Source organism: Tachysurus fulvidraco, chromosome 24 (genome assembly GCF_022655615.1).
Source record: "Tachysurus fulvidraco isolate hzauxx_2018 chromosome 24, HZAU_PFXX_2.0, whole genome shotgun sequence".
Taxonomy (NCBI): Eukaryota; Metazoa; Chordata; class Actinopteri; order Siluriformes; family Bagridae; genus Tachysurus; species Tachysurus fulvidraco.
The window spans coordinates 6,603,715-6,628,043 of NC_062541.1; the positions used below are offsets into that span (position 1 = coordinate 6,603,715).

At 38.6% G+C, this 24,329-nt stretch overlaps 2 protein-coding genes across 3 annotated transcripts in view; one reads left to right on the top strand and one right to left on the bottom strand.

Annotated features, from left to right (window-relative positions):
• Positions 1-1,665: 1,665 nt before the first annotated feature.
• Positions 1,666-3,635, top strand: LOC113661521 (tubulin alpha-8 chain). Its single transcript, XM_027175803.2, has 4 exons — positions 1,666-1,809; positions 1,898-2,117; positions 2,313-2,461; positions 2,594-3,635. Exons 1-4 carry the CDS (start codon positions 1,807-1,809, stop codon positions 3,572-3,574), a joined length of 1,353 nt encoding a protein of 450 aa, XP_027031604.1. The 5' UTR covers positions 1,666-1,806; the 3' UTR covers positions 3,575-3,635.
• A 2,065-nt stretch (positions 3,636-5,700) lies between these two features.
• The window catches only part of dennd3a (DENN/MADD domain containing 3a), a 22,987-nt gene continuing 4,358 nt past the window's right edge, over positions 5,701-24,329 (bottom strand). Inside the window, exons 2-25 of one of the 2 annotated variants that reach the window (XM_027175801.2) lie at positions 23,952-24,150; positions 23,288-23,561; positions 23,082-23,197; positions 22,789-22,919; positions 22,584-22,695; positions 22,142-22,261; positions 21,761-21,979; positions 21,521-21,630; positions 20,989-21,144; positions 20,647-20,743; positions 20,436-20,539; positions 19,620-19,807; positions 18,771-19,295; positions 18,202-18,264; positions 16,605-16,864; positions 15,936-16,106; positions 14,587-14,716; positions 13,768-13,875; positions 11,569-11,708; positions 10,984-11,144; positions 9,038-9,177; positions 8,257-8,375; positions 6,980-7,117; positions 5,701-6,659 (exon numbers count right to left, since the gene is read on the bottom strand). In XM_027175801.2, the coding sequence (XP_027031602.1) occupies positions 6,459-6,659; positions 6,980-7,117; positions 8,257-8,375; positions 9,038-9,177; positions 10,984-11,144; positions 11,569-11,708; positions 13,768-13,875; positions 14,587-14,716; positions 15,936-16,106; positions 16,605-16,864; positions 18,202-18,264; positions 18,771-19,295; positions 19,620-19,807; positions 20,436-20,539; positions 20,647-20,743; positions 20,989-21,144; positions 21,521-21,630; positions 21,761-21,979; positions 22,142-22,261; positions 22,584-22,695; positions 22,789-22,919; positions 23,082-23,197; positions 23,288-23,561; positions 23,952-24,035 (3,867 nt within the window). In that variant the 5' untranslated portion in view covers positions 24,036-24,150 and the 3' untranslated portion in view covers positions 5,701-6,458. The remainder of the gene's footprint in view (positions 6,660-6,979; positions 7,118-8,256; positions 8,376-9,037; positions 9,178-10,983; positions 11,145-11,568; positions 11,709-13,767; positions 13,876-14,586; positions 14,717-15,935; positions 16,107-16,604; positions 16,865-18,201; positions 18,265-18,770; positions 19,296-19,619; positions 19,808-20,435; positions 20,540-20,646; positions 20,744-20,988; positions 21,145-21,520; positions 21,631-21,760; positions 21,980-22,141; positions 22,262-22,583; positions 22,696-22,788; positions 22,920-23,081; positions 23,198-23,287; positions 23,562-23,951; positions 24,151-24,329) is intronic. The other variant, XM_027175802.2, reaches the window with a different exon arrangement.

Genomic DNA, 24,329 nt, shown 5'->3' on the forward strand with positions numbered 1-24,329 from the left:
GCATTTGAACAGTTCTTGAAGTTAATGTGTAAAATGTAAAATAGGCAAGCATTTGGATTGAAGCAATTTTGGCCAGGGCAGAATTGCCAGAATCTCCAAAACAGCAGGTGTTGTGGGATGTTCCCACCATGAGAATGGTTCAGGAATGGCTTGTGTATTAGTACAGCATGTAGTCTACAGTACATACCAGTATGTAGGACAGAAATGTAATTTATTCTCCAGGAACACACATAGATTTCTCCAGGCAAAACGCTGTGTCATCCTACAAACACGAAGCAGCACCTTGTGCCAAACCTCCACTGATATCACATACAGCTAGCTTTAACCACTAATATGTTATGCTAATGTGTTAACAATCTGTTATTCTGACTTGAGATTTCATTCTTTAAACCGCAGACTGGCGTGAAATGTAGCCAGAACTGCAGCAAATCAGTATAAAAAACAAAGTATTATTTTTGTCTGCGTTAATTAACCTGAAGTGGTTTCTGAATCCTGATCATTTAAATGTCAGACACACTGCCACAGAAAATGTCTAATCTTTTAAAGTGTTGCTTTCATTTTGGGAATTTAAAGTGATCAAAATAGCCGTTGAACTACGGGGAAAATGTGCAGTATGATAATGTTATTATATTATGTACATGATGACTAGGTGTTTCAAGACATTTATTTTTCTGATTAGCATTATATTATCTTTATTTCTCATAAATGTATTTGTATATCGCTTTTAACAATGGACATTGTCTCAAAGCAGCTTTACAGAACATAAGAAACATAATACAAAAGAGTTTATTATACAAATATCAATATAATACAAAAACTCACGATTAATAATAGACTTATTTAAATGTGTTTGTATTTATCCCCATTGAGCAAGTCTGAGGTGCCTGAGGTGACTGGCGAGGAAAAACTCCTCCACTATGTCCAGGTGCGGCCATGGACACCTGTCCCCCACTATGTCCAGGTGCGGCCATGGACACCTGTCCTCCACTATGTCCAGGTGCGACCATGGACACCCATCCTCCACTATGTCCAGGTGCGGCCATGGACACCCGTCCTCCACTATGTCCAGGTGCGGCCATGGACACCCGTCCTCCACTATGTCCAGGTGCGCCCATGGACACCCGTCCTCCACTATGTCCAGGTGCGGCCATGGACACCCGTCCTCCACTATGTCCAGGTGCGGCCATGGACACCCGTCCTCCACTATGTCCAGGTGCGGCCATGGACACCCGTCCTCCACTATGTCCAGGTGCGGCCATGGACACCCGTCCTCCACTATGACGTCATCATTTCTGTATTCTTTACATTCATCAAGGTTTTCTGTTTATTTTTTTCAGTTCAAATCCCAGGGTTTTTCATTGGTCCGTTAATTAATTAAATTTTTCTTTGTAATTTGTTTTGTAAATAAAGTGTTCGGGGGAAATTAGCTTTTTTTCCCGCCTAACACCGAATCCTGCAGGCTCTTAGTTATACGCGTAGCTAATTATTTAGATCGGGAAAGCCAAAAGCTTACTACTTAATCAAGAAGACTCGCAAATGACGTCAGAAACGTTTTATACTTCCGCTTTCTGGACATCTGTTTCCGATTGTTCCTCTTAATTAAAAGACCACGCCCCTAAGATTGCACTCACCTGTTATAAAGTAAGCGCACGAGCTTAATGCACTAGAGTTGTTTGGGTAAGTAGCTTGTTTCCTGGGGGGTACTTAGAGGGTTGTTAGTGTTTGTTGCGGTTTAAGGCTTTGTACGAGTGTGTTTTGTTTTGCAGGTTGACGAAGTGGGTTTTCTGATTTGTTTTACTGAACAAGATGGTAATATTACATTAGGTTATTATACTATTTAAAGCTGATGATTGCATTATGATTGATGTTTGATTAGTGTCATGTGCTGTATCTACAGAGGGAGTGTATCTCTGTGCACATTGGCCAAGCAGGAGTCCAGATGGGTAATTCCTGTTGGGAGTTGTATTGCCTGGAGCATGGTATCCAGCCTGATGGGGTGATCACTCCTGGCACCATCACTGTGGCTGACTCTTCTTTTGGTACTTTCTTCAGTGAAACTGGAGCAGGAAAATATGTTCCACGAGCTGTTTTTATCGACTTGGAGCCAACGGTTGTAGGTAAAATGTTAAGCCTTTTTCAATTTTAAATTTTAACTATGTCTTTAGGCATAAGTTTTGTCCTGTTTCCATGAAATGTCCTATCAGAAATGGATAACTGGGTTCTATGTTGCCAGTTATAGTTTGTATTGTTGAGCTCAAAGTGGTGTTAAGGTTCTGTGGTTTTGATTGATTACTGTAACTGCTTGCTTACAGATGAGATCAGGAATGGACATTATCGTCAACTTTACCACCCAGAGCAGCTAATTAGTGGCAAAGAGGATGCAGCGAACAACTATGCCCGTGGCCATTATACCATTGGCAAGGAGATTGTGGACTCTGTTCTTGATCGTATGCGAAAAATGGTGAGTTTTTGTTGTGCAAACAAAAAGGCATGAGATTCTAACTGCAATTGGGATTTTCCTTAAATTATTTGCTTATTCATTTGGGAGTAAATAGAAAAATAACTACTGCACTCATCTTTTTGTCATCTGTAGGCTGACCAGTGTACAGGTCTTCAAGGATTCCTGATCTTCCACAGCTTTGGTGGTGGGACTGGATCTGGTTTCACCTCTCTGTTGATGGAGCGCTTATCTGTTGATTATGGCAAAAAATCAAAGCTGGAGTTCTCTGTCTATCCTGCTCCCCAGGTTTCCACTGCAGTGGTAGAGCCCTACAACTCTATCTTAACCACTCACACCACCCTTGAGCATTCGGATTGCTCCTTCATGGTGGATAACGAGGCCATTTTTGACATTTGCAAGCGCAATCTGGACATAGATCGCCCCTCCTACAACAACCTGAACAGACTAATTGCACAGATCGTTTCTTCCATTACTGCCTCTTTACGATTTGATGGTGCTCTTAATGTGGATCTGACTGAGTTTCAAACAAATTTGGTTCCATACCCTCGCATCCATTTCCCATTAGTTACCTACTCCCCAATTATATCTGCTGAGAAAGCCTATCACGAGCAGCTCTCTGTTGCTGAGATTTCTAATGCTTGCTTTGAGCCAGCAAACCAAATGGTCAAGTGTGACCCTCGTCGTGGCAAATACATGGCCTGTTGCTTGCTCTATCGTGGTGATGTGGTACCCAAAGATGTCAATGCCGCTATTGCCAGCATCAAGACCCGTCGCTCAATCCAGTTTGTGGACTGGTGTCCTACTGGATTCAAGGTGGGAATCAACTACCAGCCCCCAACTGTAGTACCTGGTGGAGATCTGGCCAAGGTCCAAAGGGCTGTATGCATGCTGAGTAACACTACTGCAATTGCAGAAGCCTGGAGTCGCTTGGATAACAAGTTTGACCTTATGTATGCCAAGCGGGCATTTGTGCACTGGTATGTAGGAGAGGGAATGGAAGAAGGTGAGTTCTCAGAGGCCAGAGAGGACATGGCTGCATTGGAAAAGGATTATGAGGAGGTTGGAGCAGATTCTGCTGAAGATTGTGAGGAAGATGTAGATGAGGAGTACTAATATTGGTGTTTTGTAATGGAATTGTTTTTTTGTACAAATGTTAAATAAAAATCTGCATGTAGCTTTTGGGTTCTTGATTATTCATCAGTTGATTTTGAAGTTACCTACAAATTTAAGTGTGTACCTGTAAAACCCTGCCAGTGTTCTATTATTCTCTCCTCTTGTGCACACATTTAAAATGAAATTTGCTTTACATGTCTAAGATGGTGACGAGTCTTCCTGGCTTCCTCCACCTGTGAACAGTATGTGTTTGATGTGCCAACAACTAAAGCAATACTTTTTAAAAAAAAAAAAAGATTTTTAGTTTGCATTTAGGATGGCCTACTAAGTCGATGCCATGGTTTAGAAAACTAACGAGCCAAAAGGACAATCGATGTACTAGGTTCTGTAGAGCTGGGCTGTTTCTTAACATTTGATTATTCTTCAGCCCCAAACTAAAAGGAACAAGCTTATGATTTGGTAGCTCTGTGGTTAAGGTGTTTAGGCTACTGATTGGAAGGTCATGGGTTTGAACCCCAGGTCCACTAAGCTGCTACTGCTGGGCCCCTGAGCAAGGCCCTTAACCTTCAGTTGTAAGTTACTCTGGATAAGGGTGTCTGCTAAATGCTGTAAATAATTTGCTTAAATAATGCTAGTAGTGTTGTATCTTTTAACTGGATTAAAGCTTATGCCTTTGTTAATTTTCCTATTAATTTCTTCCTTAGAGAGACTTCAATAGGACTGTGTAACTAAAACAATGCTATGGTTATCTGTGTAGGATTTCAAATCCTTCACTTTTAATGGTTCAAATTATAGGTGGGATTGTGAGGGCTTTAAGTATCACAGGTAAAAAAACTTGCACCTTTTTATATCAAACCCACTTTTAAATAATAGCCATTTTCTCTTGTTAAAAGAAAGGAGCGCATTTTATTAGAGTCTCCAGTGTAATGGGTTATTGTGAATATGACTGTAGCACATTCATTAGAAACGTAGTGTATGTTGCAACAGAATCTGTTAAACTTCTGAGTCACTGGTGATGACACAATGTATGTTGCTACAAGTTCTTTAGAACCACCTATGTTTCCATTGACAAGGTCAATTTATTGGTCACAGTAGACGCAGCCTAATATTTAACCCGGTCACGTCGCTGAAGGCTGTTCCCTTTGAAAGGATCCTTTAAATAAGGGTGCAGCTGGTGTTTCATCATGATCGTCAGTAGCCCTCACAATTATTTGTGCCTGCCTGTGAATTGGTAGAAAAGACAATTCATTTTAAAATAAGTTGCACTAAAATACAAATTGCAAGTACTGAAGTTAGGATTAATTTTTTTAAGGACAAAATTTTCAGATATGAAATATGTCAAATTTTAAACAAGTGTATTTATGTATAGTTTGCTAGAAGAATGAAAATGACAGTACTACAGATATATGCTATAAAAGAGATTTATGATCTACCCTGAGCAGGGGTTTTTACTATAGAACTATTTAATGCACAGATACAGTATGATGGCACATAACCTTGTGTGTGACGTGATACAAAAAGCTCTAAACATATGATTATGTACAGAAATAAATTTAATATTAAGAATATCTTAAATGACAGTTTAATGGTTATTAATACTTAAGAATTAAGATAAAGATAAATGAGATTTATTTAGTACCTGCATACTTTTATTCAATTATCTTGTGGAACTATTTGGGGGTTAGTGTGAAATTAGGTCCTATGCTATGAAAACTGGGCCTGAGCCTGGAATGGAGCCTGGATGGGACAATTTGGTGCTATTCTACATGTGCTAATTTTGGTACTAGTCTATATTAACTAAAATGATTAGCGATGTTACTAATCAATCTGGAATCAACACCCAAGAGTGAGAAGGAACCTTTAAAGAGCAGTTCTAGACTACAGATTAGGCTTCGGTGTCACCATACAGAAAGCTTTTGCTAGTATGCTTATGACTAAAGTTTCACAATAATAGTGAAGATAAAATATATATAAATATATACATTTTAAAATACATGGGCTGTTACAGTATCTCCCCTAGCAATTATAATGGGAAATTAATAGCACACTGCTGCCCTCTAGAGGTGTTTTTAAAATCTAATAATATTCATGTTAAGAGATTTGTCTTCCACAATAATTAAAAAATATAGTATAATAAACAGATTTATTTACTCTGTTTCATTCTGTACGTTCTGAGTTATAAAAATAACCCTTTTAAAACCTGTGGATATTAAAAAAAAAACATTTACTCATGCATGTTGTATAAAACTTACAAGAAATTTACAATATTAGCAAGTGAGTACATACACAGTTCTTGAGGAGAGAAAAAGCTATGTAAAATGTTATTTCAAGAATAAAACAGTAATAGAACATCCTGTAATGTGACCTTCATTACAAAATACTAGTGCAGAATAAGTGAAATCGCTTAGAACAAAGACTTTATACATGAGTCCTTTAAAAGTTGCACGTACGTTATATGGCTTTGGATTACAAGTCCATGCAGGATATTAGATATAAAGATAAAGCAATGGAGAAAAAAAGGTTCTACAAAGATGGAATTAATAAGAAGATCCATGATATTCTACCTAAGGCTCTGGGAATCCCCCCCAATTCCCCTCCATATACTGGCTCTTTGTGTAGGAGAATGGAGACCACTTGGATAAACAAATATTGCTACTGACGCAGCACATTGGAAAAACACAACACATCCTTCATATCAAAACTAGTAATTCTTTCTCTTAGCCCTTCATGAGGCTGTTAGATTGAAGTCTTTTGGATTACTGGAGATTCATCCATTTCTTCTTTTGCTTGTCGTTGACCGTTTACCGAAGGTTGAGATGTAAAATAAATACACCGATATCTAAGATCACTTAGTGTACAAAAGCACGCAGTTCCCTCTTTTATCCTATTCCACTTTCCAGATAGCAATCTTCCCATCTTGGCCAGCAGCACCACTGAGGATGTAGCGGTCCTCAGCTGAGCACAGAGTCTGAACAGTGTCTGAATGAGCCAGCAGCTCCTTCTCCACAAGGAGGCGCTCTGTGTCCACCACGTAGATCTTTCCACGAGCTTTTCCTCCACTCTTACTGTGGCCTCCAACCCAGATCTGTAATTATTCAAATATACAAAATAATTCATCATAATCGATCATAATTTAATAAACATTTCCCAATTCACCTGGATGTATTTATTGTTTCAATTTTCTAATAATAGTAATTAAACAAACCAAAAAAGAGTTTCTCATTACACACACACTTGTGCACAAATGCACGCACACACAATATATATATATCTATCTATATCTATATCTATATCTATATCTATATATATCTATATATAAACGTAGCGGGCTCAGTCTGAGCTGATGCAGATCTAAAATAAAGTGTGTGGGATGCAGGACACATTTAGCACAAGTATTTTTCCCACCTGGTTCTTGACTCTGATCATGCACATGACACTGGTGCAGTCAGGCAGTGTGATCCTCGAGAAGGTCTTCTCCGGGTCAGCGAGGTGCCACACACACAGCTCTCCTGCGTCTGTGCAGCCGGTCCACAACTGAGTCCTCTGTGAAAAGAGATCGGTTTAGCACACTGAAGAATACACGTGTAATACACAAGTCCATAACACACAAATAAAAATTATTTAAACATGTGCGATGAGTGATGAAGGACCTGAGACTTAAAAGCACTGTTGTTCATCACTCTGGATAAAGTTAAATGTATGGCTACTGTAACAAACATCCATGTTGAATAATCCGATGTTATACACAGAAACTTCTATTTTGGATGCTTCACATCATCTAAAATCTTTTTTTTTCTTTCTTTTTTTAACTCTACACTCATTGAGGTGTGGTGACGTTTTCCGTAAGAAGATTTATGGAATTAGTCTCCAGTATCAGAAATTTGTAACATTCAGAATTAATTCTGTTCCTTAACGTTTTCTGACACAGGAAAGTCTTCAGGATGGACGGCTTTACCGTGTTTTTGTCTCCTTGATTGGTAAGGAAATGAAGTCTACAATGTAACTAATAACAGGAACTTGTTTCACAGACATTCAGCAACAGTTAACTATCATTATTTAATCATTTCTTAATTAATAAAACAAACTGCAATCAGTGGCAAACAGCTGTGGTATAAACAAAATAAAACACTTTGGGATATGCTGTTACAGGAAAATAACCTGAATGATCTAGGTACTGTTTAGAGTGGCTAATCCCCCTTATTCATCATATTTCTGTTAGCTATTAAGCTGAATGCTAGCTATAATACCTTAGATTCTGGCTAATGTTATACCTGTTCAAAAATATATCTGTGGTACAGAACGGTTTAAATATAACCAGCTACAACAACTGACTGGTTATTTGTGATTTAGGCTAGACCACTGCATTGTTTTTGCATGTGCCATCATTCATTAGACATATCATTAAGTGGATCACTGCATCACAATCTGGCAACATGACGAGTTAATTCTTTGGTCATAAAATAAAAATAATGATGCATTTGTGTTTCCTGACTGGCTGATAGTCTGCGGTATTTGTAAGAGTTTCCATTATACTTCAAACATTTGCTAACCATTAGTGCAAAAAGAAGGTCACTGTCATTATGACTCATGTTGCCTTATCCTGTAAGCACTAAGAGGTGTAAACAGTGTGTTTAGACAGGAACAGATCAGCAGGGTGCAAGAAAATGCCTAGTATTATTCACCTCGTTAAAGATGACGAAGCTGCTGTAGGAACATGGTGAGCCCCTGAGGTGATCAGGAAGAGATATCCTACGATGCACTGTGCCGTTTCGCCGCACCTCCATCACACAGTCCCGTGCACCTGAAAAACCACCGAGAACGTATACCGTGGGCCATGAACACTATTGACGTTATTTGACAACTGGCTATGTGAGAAATGTCACGTGAGCAAAGTATAAAGTTTACTAAACTTTATGAAAATAAAGAAAATGGATGCTTTAAACAAGTAATAAACACAAATGGTGATATTTTAGGCTTAAAAACAAAAGAGATTAAGAGGGAAAAAAGTGCATCTTTGGTGAAAAAGTGGTGAATGCCTTTATTTTATAAAAGCAGTAGTGAGGCAAATGTTAAACAGCAACTTTCATTTAGACTGAAGCCTGAAAGGATATGCAGCTTAAACAGGACATAAAACATCTGGTATGTTTTTTTTTTTTATTCCTCTTCTCTTTCTGGCACAAGTGCGAATGTTATGCAATATATGAGAATCTCTTTCTTTGTTGCTATGAAGATTAGGGCATTTGGGGTAACAGTTTATAAATCTTACAGTATAAGAGGTGAATGAAGATCGAACCTTGTGATTTCTTACAAATTTTGAACAGGATATTTTTTTTCTGTAGTGCAAATTCTTGCATATGGATTTGAATGATTGAGTATTTTTTGCCCTTTTACTTAAAGCTTGCCAATATTTCTAGTGTTCAGAATACACAGTAATATTTCTACATAAACATTAAGCCTACTTACAGCACCATAGTCTTCCACTGTGGAACTGAATGGACTGTAGCCTGTCACAGGTCAGTCTGATGTCACGTCTCGGCTGCAGCGTGGCCACGTCCCAAATGATCACTGTGCCCTCTGCACTGCATGAGTACGCCAGCAACTGGCTACAACACAAACATGGGACTTTTGGAATAAAATATATAGAACAATAATGATATAAAAAAGGAAGAAGTCTGAATATTTATACATATTTTCTTTGCTTCATCTAGTCTACAGTAAAACTCTAATATGAGAAAGTCTTAAAAAGGGATAATATTTAATGTGAGAGATGCTTCAAGCTTAGCCAAAAGGTGTTTTTAAGAACCACATGACACAAAAATCTAAAACATTTACATGCTGAAAAAGGCTAAAATAATATTATACCTTCTGAAGTGGTTTGAGTGAGCACACTTAAAATCGATCGATAAATATGAAGAAGTATGTGATAGCCTGGTGGTTAAGCTGTTGGGCCACCAATCATAAGGTTGTGAGTTCGATTCCTACTGTACGTCCACCAAGCTGCCACTGCTGGGCCCCTGAGCAAGGCCCTTAACCCTCAATTGCTCAGCTGTATAAAAATGAGATAAAAAATGTACGTCTCTCTGGATAAGGGCATCTGCTTAATGCTGTAAATGTAAGTATGGAAGCTGGAGATTGATGTGGGATTGTCTGAAAAGTAACGAAAAAAAAAGTGCTCTCTTCTGAAGTCTCTTGCTCAGAGTCATGTCCGAATTAAACGTTTGCTTTTCTTTTTCCCCATGTACAGTATCTCGAAAGAAGTGAGTACACCCCTCACATGCTGCCAGAGGTTAAAGGGGTGTGTGTGTGTGTGTGTGTGTGTGTGTGTGTGGGGGGGGGGGTTCAGCCTTTCAGTGCTCAGACCATACGCCGCACACTGCATAAAAATGGTCTGCATGGCTGTCATCCCAGAAGGAACGTCTTCTAAAGACGATGCACAAGAAAGCCCGCAAACAGTTTGCAGACCTAAACCCTATTGAAAATCTGTCAGCTATCCTCAAAGTCCAAGATCTCTAACATCCACCAGCTCCATGATGTCATCATGAAGGAGTGGAAGAGGACTCCAGTGGCAACCTGTGACGCTACAGTGCCCAAGTGGGTTAAGGCAGTGCTGAGTGGTGGCCACACAAAATATTGACACTTCGGCCCAATTTGGACATTTTCACTTAGGGGTGTACTCACATTTGTGGCCAGCGGTTTAGACATTAATGGCTATGTGTTGAGTTATTTTGAGGGGACAGCAAATTTACACTGTTGTACAGCTTGTACACGTTCCTCACAAATGCCGTAACAAAGAACTGAATTATGAGACAACAAGGCACATCAACTGTATGGACAGCACAGACATACACAAATACACACACTTCCAATATACATCCATCAACCTGTTTACCTGCTGTTTTTGCACACTTTTTGCTCTTTGCACATGCTGTCTCACATTTCAGTCGTTTGCTGTTTTGCACAATTCTTTACATTATCTGAGGGACCTGTGTTCATTCCAGTATTTCTGCACTCGTAATATTGTTTGAACATACAGTATTGGGCTGTTTCTCTTTGTTGCCTTTTGTGTATTGTCTTTTTTGTATTGTCTTGTAATTTTTTGTCCTGCACCGTCTTTTGTCCTGCACTGTCTTGTCTGACTTGTCCTGCACTGTTTGCACCAGTTTGCACAGTTGCACTTTAGGGGGCTAGGACTTACTTACTAAGTCCTTATAGCTCTGACTTTGCTTTTATGTATCACCAGAATACTGGAGAAACGTTGTCTCATTTCACTGTGTACTGCAACAGCTATATACCTGTATGGTTGAAATGACAATAAAAGCTTCTTGACTTGACTCTTGACTTACTGTATTGATGTGACTGAAAAACCTTTCTGGAGATCGTGTATGACATGCTGTGTCGGTGTGAATTACCTGTATTTGTCAGGTCTTTCTTCCATGGCGAGGCCGGTGATCTCAGCACGGTGCTCAGTCAGCTGTTTGTTGCAGGACATGCTGTTTGGGTTGATTATATAAATGATGGAGTCCTGAGAACCAATCCACAACTGCTGCTGGTCCACTCCCAGCATGCAATTCTATACAAGCCAAAAAAAAAAAAAAGAAAAAAAAAAAAAAGAGGATTAAGACCAACAAAGTACTGAACTGCTGAAATTGCTGAACATATAAATATATTACATTTCTTTAGATCCACAGACGACATTTAATATTCGAGACATACTGAGAATTGCAACATGAATATACTTCCCCAAAACATATTTAAATCATAAGCTAAAGTTACATGATTCATGGTCACAACTTGTTTAATTTGTAATAAAAAATGATTGACATGAATATGTAATATTAATTTGGGCATTCATTTGGAAGCTACATGCCAATAACTCTATTTATATATACGTTTTTATGCTACTTTTCCAACCTTCTTTAACATGAATGCAGCTCAGCATGTGACCATGTATTCATTAATTCTCATTCGCTAAGAGAAGTGGGGAAGTCCCTTACCAGACGGGATGTCCCCATTTGAATACAGTTCTGCTGTAGGGACCAGCTGGCTGCATCAAACACCACCACTTTCCCATCACTCAGTGCACACCAGAGCTTTGGGTAACCACTGCCACCTGAGGCTGCTGTGCCCAGCTGTCCTAAAAGAAAGCACAGTCACAGTAAGAATGTTTAGTGCATGGTGGTGGTGAAAACACAAGGCATGGCCCCTGACTTTAATCATTTTTGTTGATGTCATGTCGTTGGACTTCTGCCAAGAGAATAAACTCAAGCCTTGACATGTGATCTAACGAGATTACAAACCAGTTTGTCACAGACCAAAGGCGGAATGTAATAATAAAAATAAATAATTACAAATTTAAACGTTAAATTGTTTAAAAAAAATAAAAAAAAATAAAAAATATATATATATATATATGTGTGTGTGTATATATATATATATATATATATATATATATATATATATATATATATATATATATATATATATATACACATATATACACACGCACACACACGCACACACACGCACACACACACACATATACACACACAAAATTATTACTATTACAAATTATTAAATATATATAGTTATAGGAAGTATAACATAATACATAACATACAGCAATGTAAATATGTAAATATGTAAAGAGACTCACTTTCCACTGAAGTTAGTTAAAATTAAATCTCCTACATTCACTTCCCATTTTTTTCTTTATGCTGCTTAAATTACTAACATACTAATCTACTCAAAACATCAAAATGTTAATAGCAACAGCTATAATATAAATGAATGGATAAATAAATACAACAACAACAAGTTCCAGTGATATAGAACACACATACAACAAAATGTAACTGGTAAAGCAACATCACCCAACAGCACGCTTTTAATAGCAGATCAACTTTGATGTTCAAAAATAGCTTTAAAAATATCACCCGACGTGTCACAAAAATGGGACCACAGGCAACCCAGTTTTAGTTTTAATCTTTTAGACTGAATTAAATGATAAATAGTTTGGGGAAAATCAACAAACTTAAAAGACATGAAAAAAAAGGATTGATCATGGTTAATCTAATAAAAAGCAATAATGCTGAAGCTTTCTACTGTAGTAGCAAATCCAGTTCATGGTTTTAATCAGAGTTTACATTATTATTATTATTATTATTATTATTATTATTATTATTGGAATCTGTTAATTCCTAGTTGGAATAAATTGGAATCAGCCTGAAGAGAGAATACTCATGATAAACCAATCAAACCAACCTAGTCAGATTCCTGACGAAATACCTGTTGCCATTTCTCGGTTGTTACCAGGAAGAAAAATGAAAGACAATTACACCAAGTGCTGTATGTATAATGAATCAGCCTTCTGCAAGGCAAATCACACAATTACATTCTTGTGTTTGTGTTAAATAATCATCTTTCTATAAAGAGAGTCTCATCAGTAAGTTTTGGAAAAGTCATAAGAAAGTCTTCAAGAGAGTGGAGTACGAGCCGTCTGTTTTCTCAGTAATGTGACAAGCTGCTTTACTGCAAGTGACTAGCAGGAATTGATTTGATTTTTGAGCAGGACATGCCATAAAATGTGTATATCTAATTAATTATCAGAGCAAATTGCTGTGAGACATGAGAAATAAAACATGACTACATGTACTGTTATAGGAAAATAATCAACTTTGGGAATATAACAGTAACTTTGCTTCATATATCCTCTCCAATACAGTATGTCTCATCATGTTTCGCTCCTTAACCATCAGCTTCATACTATCTCTAGGTCTTGTCACTGTATTTCTAAACCTTCTGTACCACATACGGTCTACTGTATGTACATATAAAACACACCAAGAAGGGAAAAGGTTAAAAATAAAAAAAGTAAAAGGTACAGTAGCTGTTTGGGTGAATCAGTTTCACTTTGTATTCTGAAAACCTTTTTGGTTCAAAACCGCCCCTGGCTGTTTCACAAGAGGTCTTCTGAACCTGGAGAATTCATACGTCAGTATAGGATGTACTGCTTTAACTTTAGACAGAAACTAAGAATGTGCTTCCGGGAACGATCCTATTTAACATGTTACTTATCACGTCACACAATCAGTAAAACAGGTCTTGCCTGGCCCGCATGGCTCAGGTTTCCTTCATTCGCGGTGTTGTGTTTTCAAACTTGTACCGAACAATTTCATGGCAAGATCATATCTAACCTGGAGTATAGAGCAGGACGTCCACAGCTTGAGGAGACGTCAAATCCAGACAAGGGTTGATTTTATGCTTCAGGGTCTCACTTGTTGTTTTCGGCACCATCATCGGTACTGTTTAAAAACATGAACAAATACAAACTCGGTTAAAAATCTAATGTCTATCAATATCTCAGCTATAAGATATCAGGATGGGGAGAAGCATAATGCAAGGTCTCGAGGGCACAATAAAGAATGACACGAAATAAACCATAACACGCATTCACCTGCACCGAGACAGGAAGCTGTACTCCTGATTTGAAGTGTTTTATGCCTGTAATGCTTTCTGGCTTTGATTTTTGCCAAATAACAAACTGAATAGATAGAAATCCTTAATCGTTTTGTTCAAATGAAAAAAAAAAAACAAAAACAAACAAAAAAAAAAAACACTACACAAGTCTTTTTGTATCTGTCCTATTGTGTGATTTGTACTTTGGACAGTGTGTGCAGTCTATTTACTTTTAGCCCTTGAGAAAAATGGTGATAGAGCAGGATGCAAAAAAAAAAAACACCTTAGACTGATGTCTTTTTATGTTTGTATGACAAGGAGTGGCTTAATCCTGCTAGCCTGCTAAACATAAATACTCATTCGTATGTTCAGGTCTAGTCCTTCACTGGGCTCTCTGACCTAACCAAAGATCTCTAAGAGTGTAGGAGATTGAACATTGAATTTGAGATACATTTAAGCTATTGCATCTGCAACCAAGAGATATAGACCTTACTGATCATCTCGCCATTTCATGACTACGAGTAATTTTTAACATAATTAGAGTCATAATTACAAACCTTCCCGTTTCATAGTGTCGAAGTAAGCCAATTTTGAAGCAGCATAAATAGCTTTCTGAGACTGGAGGCATCGGACCACAGCATCCATCAGCAGGGCATTCGTCAGAGCCTGCTGAATGTACTGAGGGTCCTAGAGGGGGACATGCATAGAGGGGGGGTCCACAAATCCAGATTCTTAACATATCAAAACATCAGAATTCATTACAGTGATGTACAATTCTTCTAAACATGGTGCATTCTTCTCACAAAATGATTCACTTTTTTTTTGTAGTCCCTACAGTAGAGAGAAGATTGAGAAGGCAAGGTACATGTAATGAAAGTATAATAATATGAACATTTCATTATTTTTTGCCATTATACTAGAGTCACTGGGCTGAAATGCATAACCCAAGGACAAGCAGACAAAACTTTTCTCTAAAGGTTTGTGGTTGTATTTCTGACAAGAGGGGGAAATCTGAGCTGCCGCCGATTTATTTACAATGACGTTGTGACACAAATACTCCGACAAGCCATTTAAACCATCCAGGATATGATGTCACGTTAGTATGAATGATGTCACATCACAGGTATGAATCAGAGTTGCTTAACTAACAGGGTTTTTCCACAAGTCAGGAAAACTCTCCAGTCCACAAAACCTGGCACTACGACACACGTACGATACCGGAGCTGTGTTTGTATTATTAATAAGGCTGAGATTTTATTTTGTGTGTTGCAGTAAATTGCAGCACAGCTGAAGGAACATTTTGTGTCTACAGACTTAAAATATGATATCGCTAATCATTAACCTACACGTAAGCTGCTGCTACGATTATATTCTCTTTTAGTATCGTTGTATCCTTACTCGCAGGTTCATTTACGTTGTGTTTCTATGGTAACAGCCAGTTCGCAGCAGTAACTACACATGATCTTAGTGTAATATATTCACGTTTAAATGCAAAATAACAAAGAATACGTGTTGTCCGTGTCGAATTGTTCATTCTGTGAAGTTTTACATAAGGAAATGTTTATTTCTAATTTTACGTAAGGAGTAGTATGTTTTTCCACCACAGAAATATCAGAAGTAACCGGATGCAGTTTTTTCTTATTAACTTAGTTTACAACCGCTATAATATAGTTGACATTAACCATCTTGTTACATGGACATTTCACCATATTAAATGCAACTACCAATGGTAAAATGTTGTAATCACTGTGAAATTGTTTAGGTTTTATGTGAATACTTTTTGCGACATGCTGCTACAGTCATGTTTACTTAATACATAATCTTCTGTTCATTCCTGAAAACATTCTGAAGCCCTGGTAGTCACTGCTGAGAAGGACTTCAGAGGAGTAACAACATCAACACGAACCTTGTGTTCATCTGCTATTTTTCTTCCTGCCCACAACTCCTTGATCATCAAGTGCCACAGATCACACTCGGATTTCAGATTGGCCTCGAACGTCTCCCTCCTCAGGCTGGTCTTGATCTTCAAAGAGGGGATTCTCAGAAAAAGTAAAGGTGCTGAGCAAATCTTCACTTCCTGAGTGAAATAAACGGACAAACGCTTTCCGATTAACCCTTGTATGGTGTTTGTATTTTTGTTACTCAGCCAGTGTTCGTGGGTCTGGTGGATTTTTAATTCAACACAATCAAAGATTTTATGTTAAAATCCTCTACAGATGTTTACTCTATCCCAATTACAAGCAATATAAACAGCATATATGGGTAATATTTGCCCTTTACCTTTATTACATCACATTTTTTAATTAAAGTGCTACTCGTTTTTTGTAGTTTTTTTAATAAAATGTAATAAAAAAAAGAAAATCAAATTTAATCAAGTTATGAGTGGGAAAAAAAATCAACAAATTTACAAGGAAGCAAAGTTTTTCAAAACTATTGATGTTTATGAATATAGGTCCCACAGACCTGAACAACAACAACAACAACAACAACAAACAAACAAACAAAAAAGTGTACGGTGATTTGTTTCATTTATATAAGAAATAGTGTGCATGGGAGAATAGTGTGCCAGTTTTACCTCTATATCTCTAAACTTGGTGACCTCTACATATCCTGGGCGTCCCTCTGTGAGCAGAAAGAGCCGGCGCTGGGTCATGGCAATCTTGCCCACACCATGGCTGGTCTTCACGGAGGAGGAAAGCTTGTACACCTGTTCGTTGGCTTCCAAGTGGTCAAGCACAGCCACAGGTAAATCCACATCCTGTGCTTCAGCCTCCGTTTCCTTCCAGATGGTGTAGAAAAAGCGGAAAACTTCCGGGTCCACCTGCTTCTGTTGACCTGTAAAGGGAACCACAGAGGAGCTTTTCAAATTGGTATGGCATCAGATAAAAACCGTCTCCTTCGTAATCACTCCAGAATTTTAGATAAAAAACGTTTTTTGTTTGTTTGTTTTGTTTTGAAAAAAACATGGACCATAAAACCAATAAAATGTAAACATACCTAAAGATATTTTGGTCATCAGTACTGCTTACTTCACTTAAATCTTTTTTATAGCAATATCAGAACTTCCCATAAACTGTTAATTTCCTTATTGCATGACAGGTCTGAGATCAGACAAAACTGCATTTGAACTCTCCCAAATGCAGATTTGTCTGATCTCAGACCTTCATGCAATAAGGAAATGGTAAATGATAAGGATGTTATTGACTCACGTGTCCATGAAATGTAAAAAGTTTAACACCTTATAGATAAAAACTGACATAATCAGTTCACTGCTACATATAAAATAATTTCTTGGCTATCAGTGAGTAGCTTTCTACATCTATTTCCCATATATATTATATATATATTATATATATTCCCTCCCCCTGTATATTCCCTGTAATGTCAGCCCAGCACAAGAAAATGTTGTAATGCCATACATTACAATAATCACTACATATAACAATAATTTTATATTTTTAGTGTAAATGCTTTATCCTGGTCAGACTTGTAGTCTGAAGATCTGAAGACGATCCTCTTAAAACTGGCCTAAAATCTGTTACCAGTCCATGCTTACAACTCCTACAATATCGAGTAACCAATCCACTGAAGTTTTTGGGGAGGTGGAGCGAAACTGAAGAACCCGGTGGAAACCCGTGAGGAGGGGGGAGGAGACGTGAACGGGGATGCATTATTGCTATTAATAAGTATGTAATACAGTAAGTGTGTTTACATACACATGCACTTATGTAGATGTAGTTAGTTTGTGACAGCCAAGAACTTTTTTTTTTTGGAATATTTTTTAAACAAAGCAATTTTTAAAACATGCAGCAATCAGTAATAACTTTGCTTTGATTATAAATGAAAGAATCAAGATCCCCAGATCAACACAACCACAAACTCATTCCACTAAGTTTACATGCTGCATCACAAAGCTAAGGCAGATCATTAACCAGCAGCATGCCAGGATGACCTCCTGAAGAGCTGAGGGTGGAGAATAAAAGCTAACAGGCAACAGGGTTATAGATTAAAGCAAACGGTTAAGTTAAACAGCTTAAAGCAGGTCCGGCAATAAAATAGTAATAGATGACACACTTGAGCATGCACATACACACACGGACACACACACGCACACAGACAGACAGGACCTTTAGATGCAGTGTATTAACGGGTGCAGTACAGGCTACGCTTACCATCTGATGAGGAATCAAGGTAAAAAACAGACTGGGCTGAGACCTTCGCTGTAGACTCCATACCTGGCAAACCAAATCCACTCTAATTAGTCTATACTGAGTGTTCAGGGGCAGCGCATGCAATCTAACACAGCTAACTCCAGAATTATTGCCACCCCTTTATTTATTTAAAAACTAAACAAACAAACAAAAAAAACCCCTGATATTTTAGCCTAACATCCGTTCTCTGGCAGGATGTCGAAATTTAGCCAGAAATAATTTTTTCACGACTCCAAACCTCCATCGAAAAAAATCAATCAATTTCCCTGGCACAACAACAATGGTACTACAAAACCGACTTGTGTTTTCCCTGTGTGTTGTAAGCAATCGTCTTCGGAGAATTGCAATGTGGAATGTGGAAGAATCTGCAAGAAGAAATCTCCACGTTTAACCTGACCCTATTTTATTTGTAAACCACTTTTCAAAATGGTAGCCATCCTTCTATTTCTCTTTAGTGGAGATGAAAATCAATGGTTAATCATTGACAGATGCTGAAGGCAAAGGAGACTCTACTTTAGTATATTACTCACCCACAGTAAGAGCGTGAAACAGCCGCTGGATGGTGCCCAGATCTTTGACGATGCCCGACTCCTGCACACGGCGAACAAAGTCTTCCAGGAACATGTGTGTGCGTGGGAGCTCAAACTTCTTCACTGAGCCTCCGTCAGGGTTGTCGTCCTGGCTGGAGCTTTTCCTCACTCGGCTGATGAGGCGTTTCAGCTCCGGTCGCCCCTCAGCTACGTTGCGCTCTTCTGTCCTTAGTGAGTCTGTCAGAGTAGTCACCAGCTCCAGAGGGAATATGTCCATATCTGTCCTGTGGAGATTCTGGAAGTCAGTCAGAGCATCCACACGTTTTCCTACCACGGAATTGACCAAGCCACGGAGGTAGTAGTAGCGCGCCTGCAGGGACGACTCCTCAGGGGTCGCAGAGTTAATGGCTTTGCTGAGTTGACTGATGAGTTCTGAATAATAGTTCTGAACGTATTGATAGGCCAGAGGAGGAGGGAATTCTGGGAGTTTGAATGTTTTGACTGGCTTTGGGGGAATCTTGAGAACTGTAAAAATTGATAGGAATAAAGCGTAGAAAATATTTACACATTTCAAACAGTCAATATTAAAGCTTTTTTGTACACACTTACTACAGAATAAACCAATAAAGTTAAAATAAATAAATAAATCGCAATTTAAACAAACATCGCTCGTTTATTAACCACGAGACCCTTAAGGAACAGAACTGGTCATTGGATGATATTTTGTAAAAAAAAAATATATATATATATAAAATGTGATGAAAAATTGTAAAATAGACGTTCATTTCTAGCACGATAAGTTTCTTGTGTATTAACATAAAACTCGCATTCAGAAATAACACTGTTTACCTGGCTTTAATGTGGATCCCTTGTCAGATTTCTGGAAGGACAGATGACGCATCGGCACCATCAGAGAGAAGTCCTCTACCAGGTTGGGCAGGCTCATACCCAGCCTCTTACGCAACTGGTAATCCGTCTGTTTACCAGTCACCTCCTTCATATTGGGCCTCTGTGGAGACTCGGTCATTGTTCTCAGCCTGAGTGAGAGAGAGCATGAAAGATATAGATTATATATATATATATATAGAGAGAGAGAGAGAAAGTTTCCTTACATTATGTTTACACTGCAGTGAATTGAAATGCTTAAGATGCAGCTTATTTTTTTAAAATTCAAGTTTCTGCTTTAGAAAGTTGCTCATGTAAATTAGCGCAACAAATACATACATTGCGACTTTAAATGTATTAATAGGATATAATGAGATCAGTAAATATCACACTTCAGTAATATCACACAGATCAGTAAATATCCACACTTCTGCTCGATCTCCAATTATAGCCACAGCTCTTAAGATCTTAAAGCTGTTGTTACCAAAACATTTCCTGCTCTTTAATTATAGAGCTACTTGGCCAAAGCATGTGGGTGCAACCAATTATAATGACTAGGATAATATTTATTACCATCAACTTCAATATATTCTATTAAATAATTAGTTGAATAAACATTTGCTGCCTTCTCATTTGCATATTATCGGTGCGGAAAATCTGCTTCGCCTTGACTTATTAACCGATGAAACGAAAACTAAGAAAAAAAATACAAAACCTGGACATATTAAAAGAGCAACAACAGTGAAGGACTACTAAGAATGCTGTGATTAAGCACTTTACCTTAAAGCTTCTGACTGGGTGTTTATCTTCATCTGTGCGAAAGCACCTATCTTCCGATTTAAACAATCTCTCAGGAAAGAATGGAATATGTGTGTATCCGAGACCTGCATGGAAAATTGAAAAAATGTTCTTTTATGTTTATAGACACAGCAACACCAACAGGCATGTAAACATTTCTAGGTCTTGGTAAAGTAGGTGTTCATTGTTATACCTTCTTGTAAAATGGCTGGTCTCCTGGTTCCTGGGCCCTGAAAAACTCCTCACTGTTAAATACTCGATGCTCAAAGTTTAGGTGGTCATGAACCTCTCTATGTAAATAAATAAAAAAAAGAGACAAAACACTCATTAACATTCATTACGTCAAATCATAAACTGGCTCCATCACTATCAGCAGGAAACAGATGTTCGGGAGTGGGAGGGGAAAAAACCTGCCAGTAGGCTACCAAACAAATGAAAGTTGAGGATTCTTTCATTATTTGAAAGGAATTATTATAGTTGGTCAAATGACATAGACAGCATCATGCAGGAAATTACTAGCTTTGCAAAATCTGACCTGAAGATGTTGACTATGAGCTCAAGGCTGATATTTAGGATTTCGGAGTTGAGTTTTCTCTGCCACTTGCGCCTGCGGCTCCGCATGTCAGTTACATCCATGCTGCTGCCGTGTCTGCACATCTCCAGGTCATAATGAAGCTGTAGCCCCTTTACACTGCACACACACACACACACACACACATACACACACACACACATACACACACACACACACACACAATTCATTATTCTGTTCTAATGGTTTAAAATGACTTTCTGGTTAGTGACATTGCATAAAGTTACCCCTGCAATATATACTTGAGATGAGAATGAGAAAAACTTCAGCTTCAACACTTTTGGAAGCAGATCAGCCAATTTTTAGGTGAGCAACATCTGATATAGTCTTAAATAAAATGAAAGTTAATCACACTTCATATTTGGCTGCATACCCTGTTGCTTTCAATAACCGCATCAAGCCAGCGGCCTACTGACATCACCGAAGAGTTGCATCCTTTTTTAATGATTGCCAGACTAAATAATTATCTTCTTACCGCTTCTTAAAGCACTCTCTGGCAGCCAATGGCATATCTGGCAAGTCTGCAGCACATGATGATGTCACTGTTCCACCATCAATATCAATCAGGATCACGTCATCCATCTCCTGATGGGGAAAACGGTGTCATATAGTCGAGTCTCAGCTTTGTGTCACATTAATAATCCTTCCAAGACCAATGTTTAAGTATGTATGGGTATACACTATGCGAATGTATTTACACTACAAGCAGATTTACCGCAGCCACGTCCTCAAGGTGCTGGAGGTGACAGCCCATGATGTAGGCAGTGGGAGCCATGAGGAAGTCCAGCATCTGTTGGGAAAGGACTGGAACGAATGGGTGTTGCCAGTGCAGAGGGTGGATGAACAGCATAAAGCACTCAGCTACTAGTGTGAGCCTGGCCCAGTCCGAGGAGAAGAACACAACCCGCTGCTCCGTCAAGATACTGCAGATCACCTGCACACACACACACACACACACACACACACACACACGCTCAGCTTTTAGTTATTAGATTTCAGATCCAACAGCATTCAGCATTACATTGGAGCACTTTCATTAAATATAATTATTATTTTGTTCGTTTAAATCCCGTTAATATTTTATGTGGAGAAAGACCTGTAAGATCTGCTCAGGTGGAAAGCACAAAAATGGTAGATGGAGGTCCAGGTCCACAGCAGGACGGTCCATGTCTTCTCTAGGTGGTAGAATGATCTGCAGGGGTTTCAGGTTAAATGCCTATAAAGGAAAATAATTAGAGGACATTAGAATATAGGTGTATATTTGGAGAGACATTAAGCCACATTTTGCTATGCAACAGTCTATATGACAACGTATATAAGATAAATCTGCCATTGTCGTCAAGTTAATCACCGTTTCATTGTTATTAAGAAAGAAACATATATAATATACAAGATCTATATTTCTCAACACCCTTTTGTCCAAATGCCTCAGTATGTCTGGAACACAGAAAATGGATAACTTTGGTGCCTGAGGGAAACATTTACATCGGTCAAGAACTAAAGATCAATTTTCAAATCATTTCACTAAACTAGCTCACCACTTGCAGCTGTCCAGGTGGTGGGATGGGCACCAGTGCCAGTTTAGCTGAGAACTCTTTCACATGCTCCTCGAACTCAGCCATCCGGCAGTTCTTCAGCTGGACCACGAACCTGAGAGTGTTTGCAAAAAGTCCTTGTATGCATGTCCTCCAAATATCATTTTTGCAGCTGTTATGCATGATGAGCGGTAACACGGGTACTCACGAGGACAGGCAGTCTCTGAGAGCGTTGTAGTAAGGGTGTTTGGAAATGAGGCAGATGCCATAGGCTGTGAACAGCTTTGGTGGTTTGGCTAAATAATGCCCATTTTTGTATAATATATTCTCCACTGATACCTAAAATACATAAGGGATTGTGTTTAATATCAATTCTTTTAAATCTTTTTGTTCCGACTAGTGTGGCATGATTGTATATGCATACTAGCGTTATGCTATTTCAAATCCGTACGCACAGGGGCAAATATTTTACCCGAGATGCCGGATTACAGTAAATCTCACCTGTATGGGTTTGTAATACTGAACAACCACTCCGTGTGTCTGGTTCCCAAAGACGTCTGTGAAAACCAGGAAGTGATAAGAGTCCTCTTGACTCTCGCTGACGACTTTCAACCCACCTAACCGATGAGAGAGGAGAGAGAAACTGGTATCACTGTAAACAATGCTATGTTCTTCTGAAGTACTTGAAGAGGTTCAGAAAGCCTTACCTGGGAAACAGAGCTGGGGCAGGGCAATGAGGTCGATGTCCTTAGGCACGCTCTGATCATCTGTCGCGGCATTGGTCCCATTGCTAGAGGACACAGCGGCTCTTTCTTTTTTCTTTTTTAAGAACGAGCGCCTTCTCTGGACCCGACTGAAGGCCGAGGCATGACCTACACTATTGCTTCCGTTCTCCTTAGTCACGAAAGGCGGCGCATGAACCTGCAAAACCTCGGCGTCCAACAGCAGAGCATCTTTATCTTTAGCACCCTGCGACTGAGACTGAGAAAATAATGAGCAGTAATTATTTCTGAGCATTAAGAAGCTATCTATTTATGCTTTGGAAACAATATAACATTCAGTGCAAAAGTTTGCATCCCCTTGGTTTCCAATATGACAATATTAAACCCAGACCTTTATTAAAAGCCTGCCATAACATGACCCAAATATTACAGATCTAGTTCTAGTTCATTTGAGCTCTAATTAGCAGTTTACTAGGAACAGTAAATAATAGTGTTAAAACAAATATGAAAGATATCACAATAAAAGTGATTATGAATATCATGACTGATATTGGATCAACTTTTAGAACCTGACTTGCATTGAAAAAGTCAAAGTAAGGTCATGCAAATTTTTGCCTGCAGCTGTATAGACTGTACTGAGTCACATTACCAAGCAGAACTCCTTCAGACGATCACTGGAAGCTCCTACGACCACGCAAGCTTCCAGCAGTCCCAATGGGATGTTATTCGCCATCAGAAGGAGAACATCTACGCCACTTCTGATCACACACACACAGTCGAGTCGCTGTTATATCCCTTTCTCCTCGTTCACAATGATCCCACGGCACAGTGCAGTGCCTCGTCTAACCCTGTTCAGAGAGATGTGCAACAAGACAGTTTTCAGGCCACTTGAAACTCAGCAAAGCAAAAGAAGAAGTAGGATAAATATTGATCACATCATTTAGGTCAGGAAATAGCTTAGTCAGCCACACTGTGGTCAGCAGCATATATCGCAAATACATGGCAGCAACACAACTGAGAAGAAACA

What these genes read in the sequence shown, in the direction of transcription:
- LOC113661521 (XM_027175803.2), top strand. An exon ending in CTTGGAGCCAACGGTTGTAG is followed by an intron (nt 2,118 to 2,312) that starts GTAAAATGTTAA and finishes GCTTGCTTACAG; the next exon opens with ATGAGATCAGGAATGGACAT. An exon ending in TTGATCGTATGCGAAAAATG is followed by an intron (nt 2,462 to 2,593) that starts GTGAGTTTTTGT and finishes TGTCATCTGTAG; the next exon opens with GCTGACCAGTGTACAGGTCT.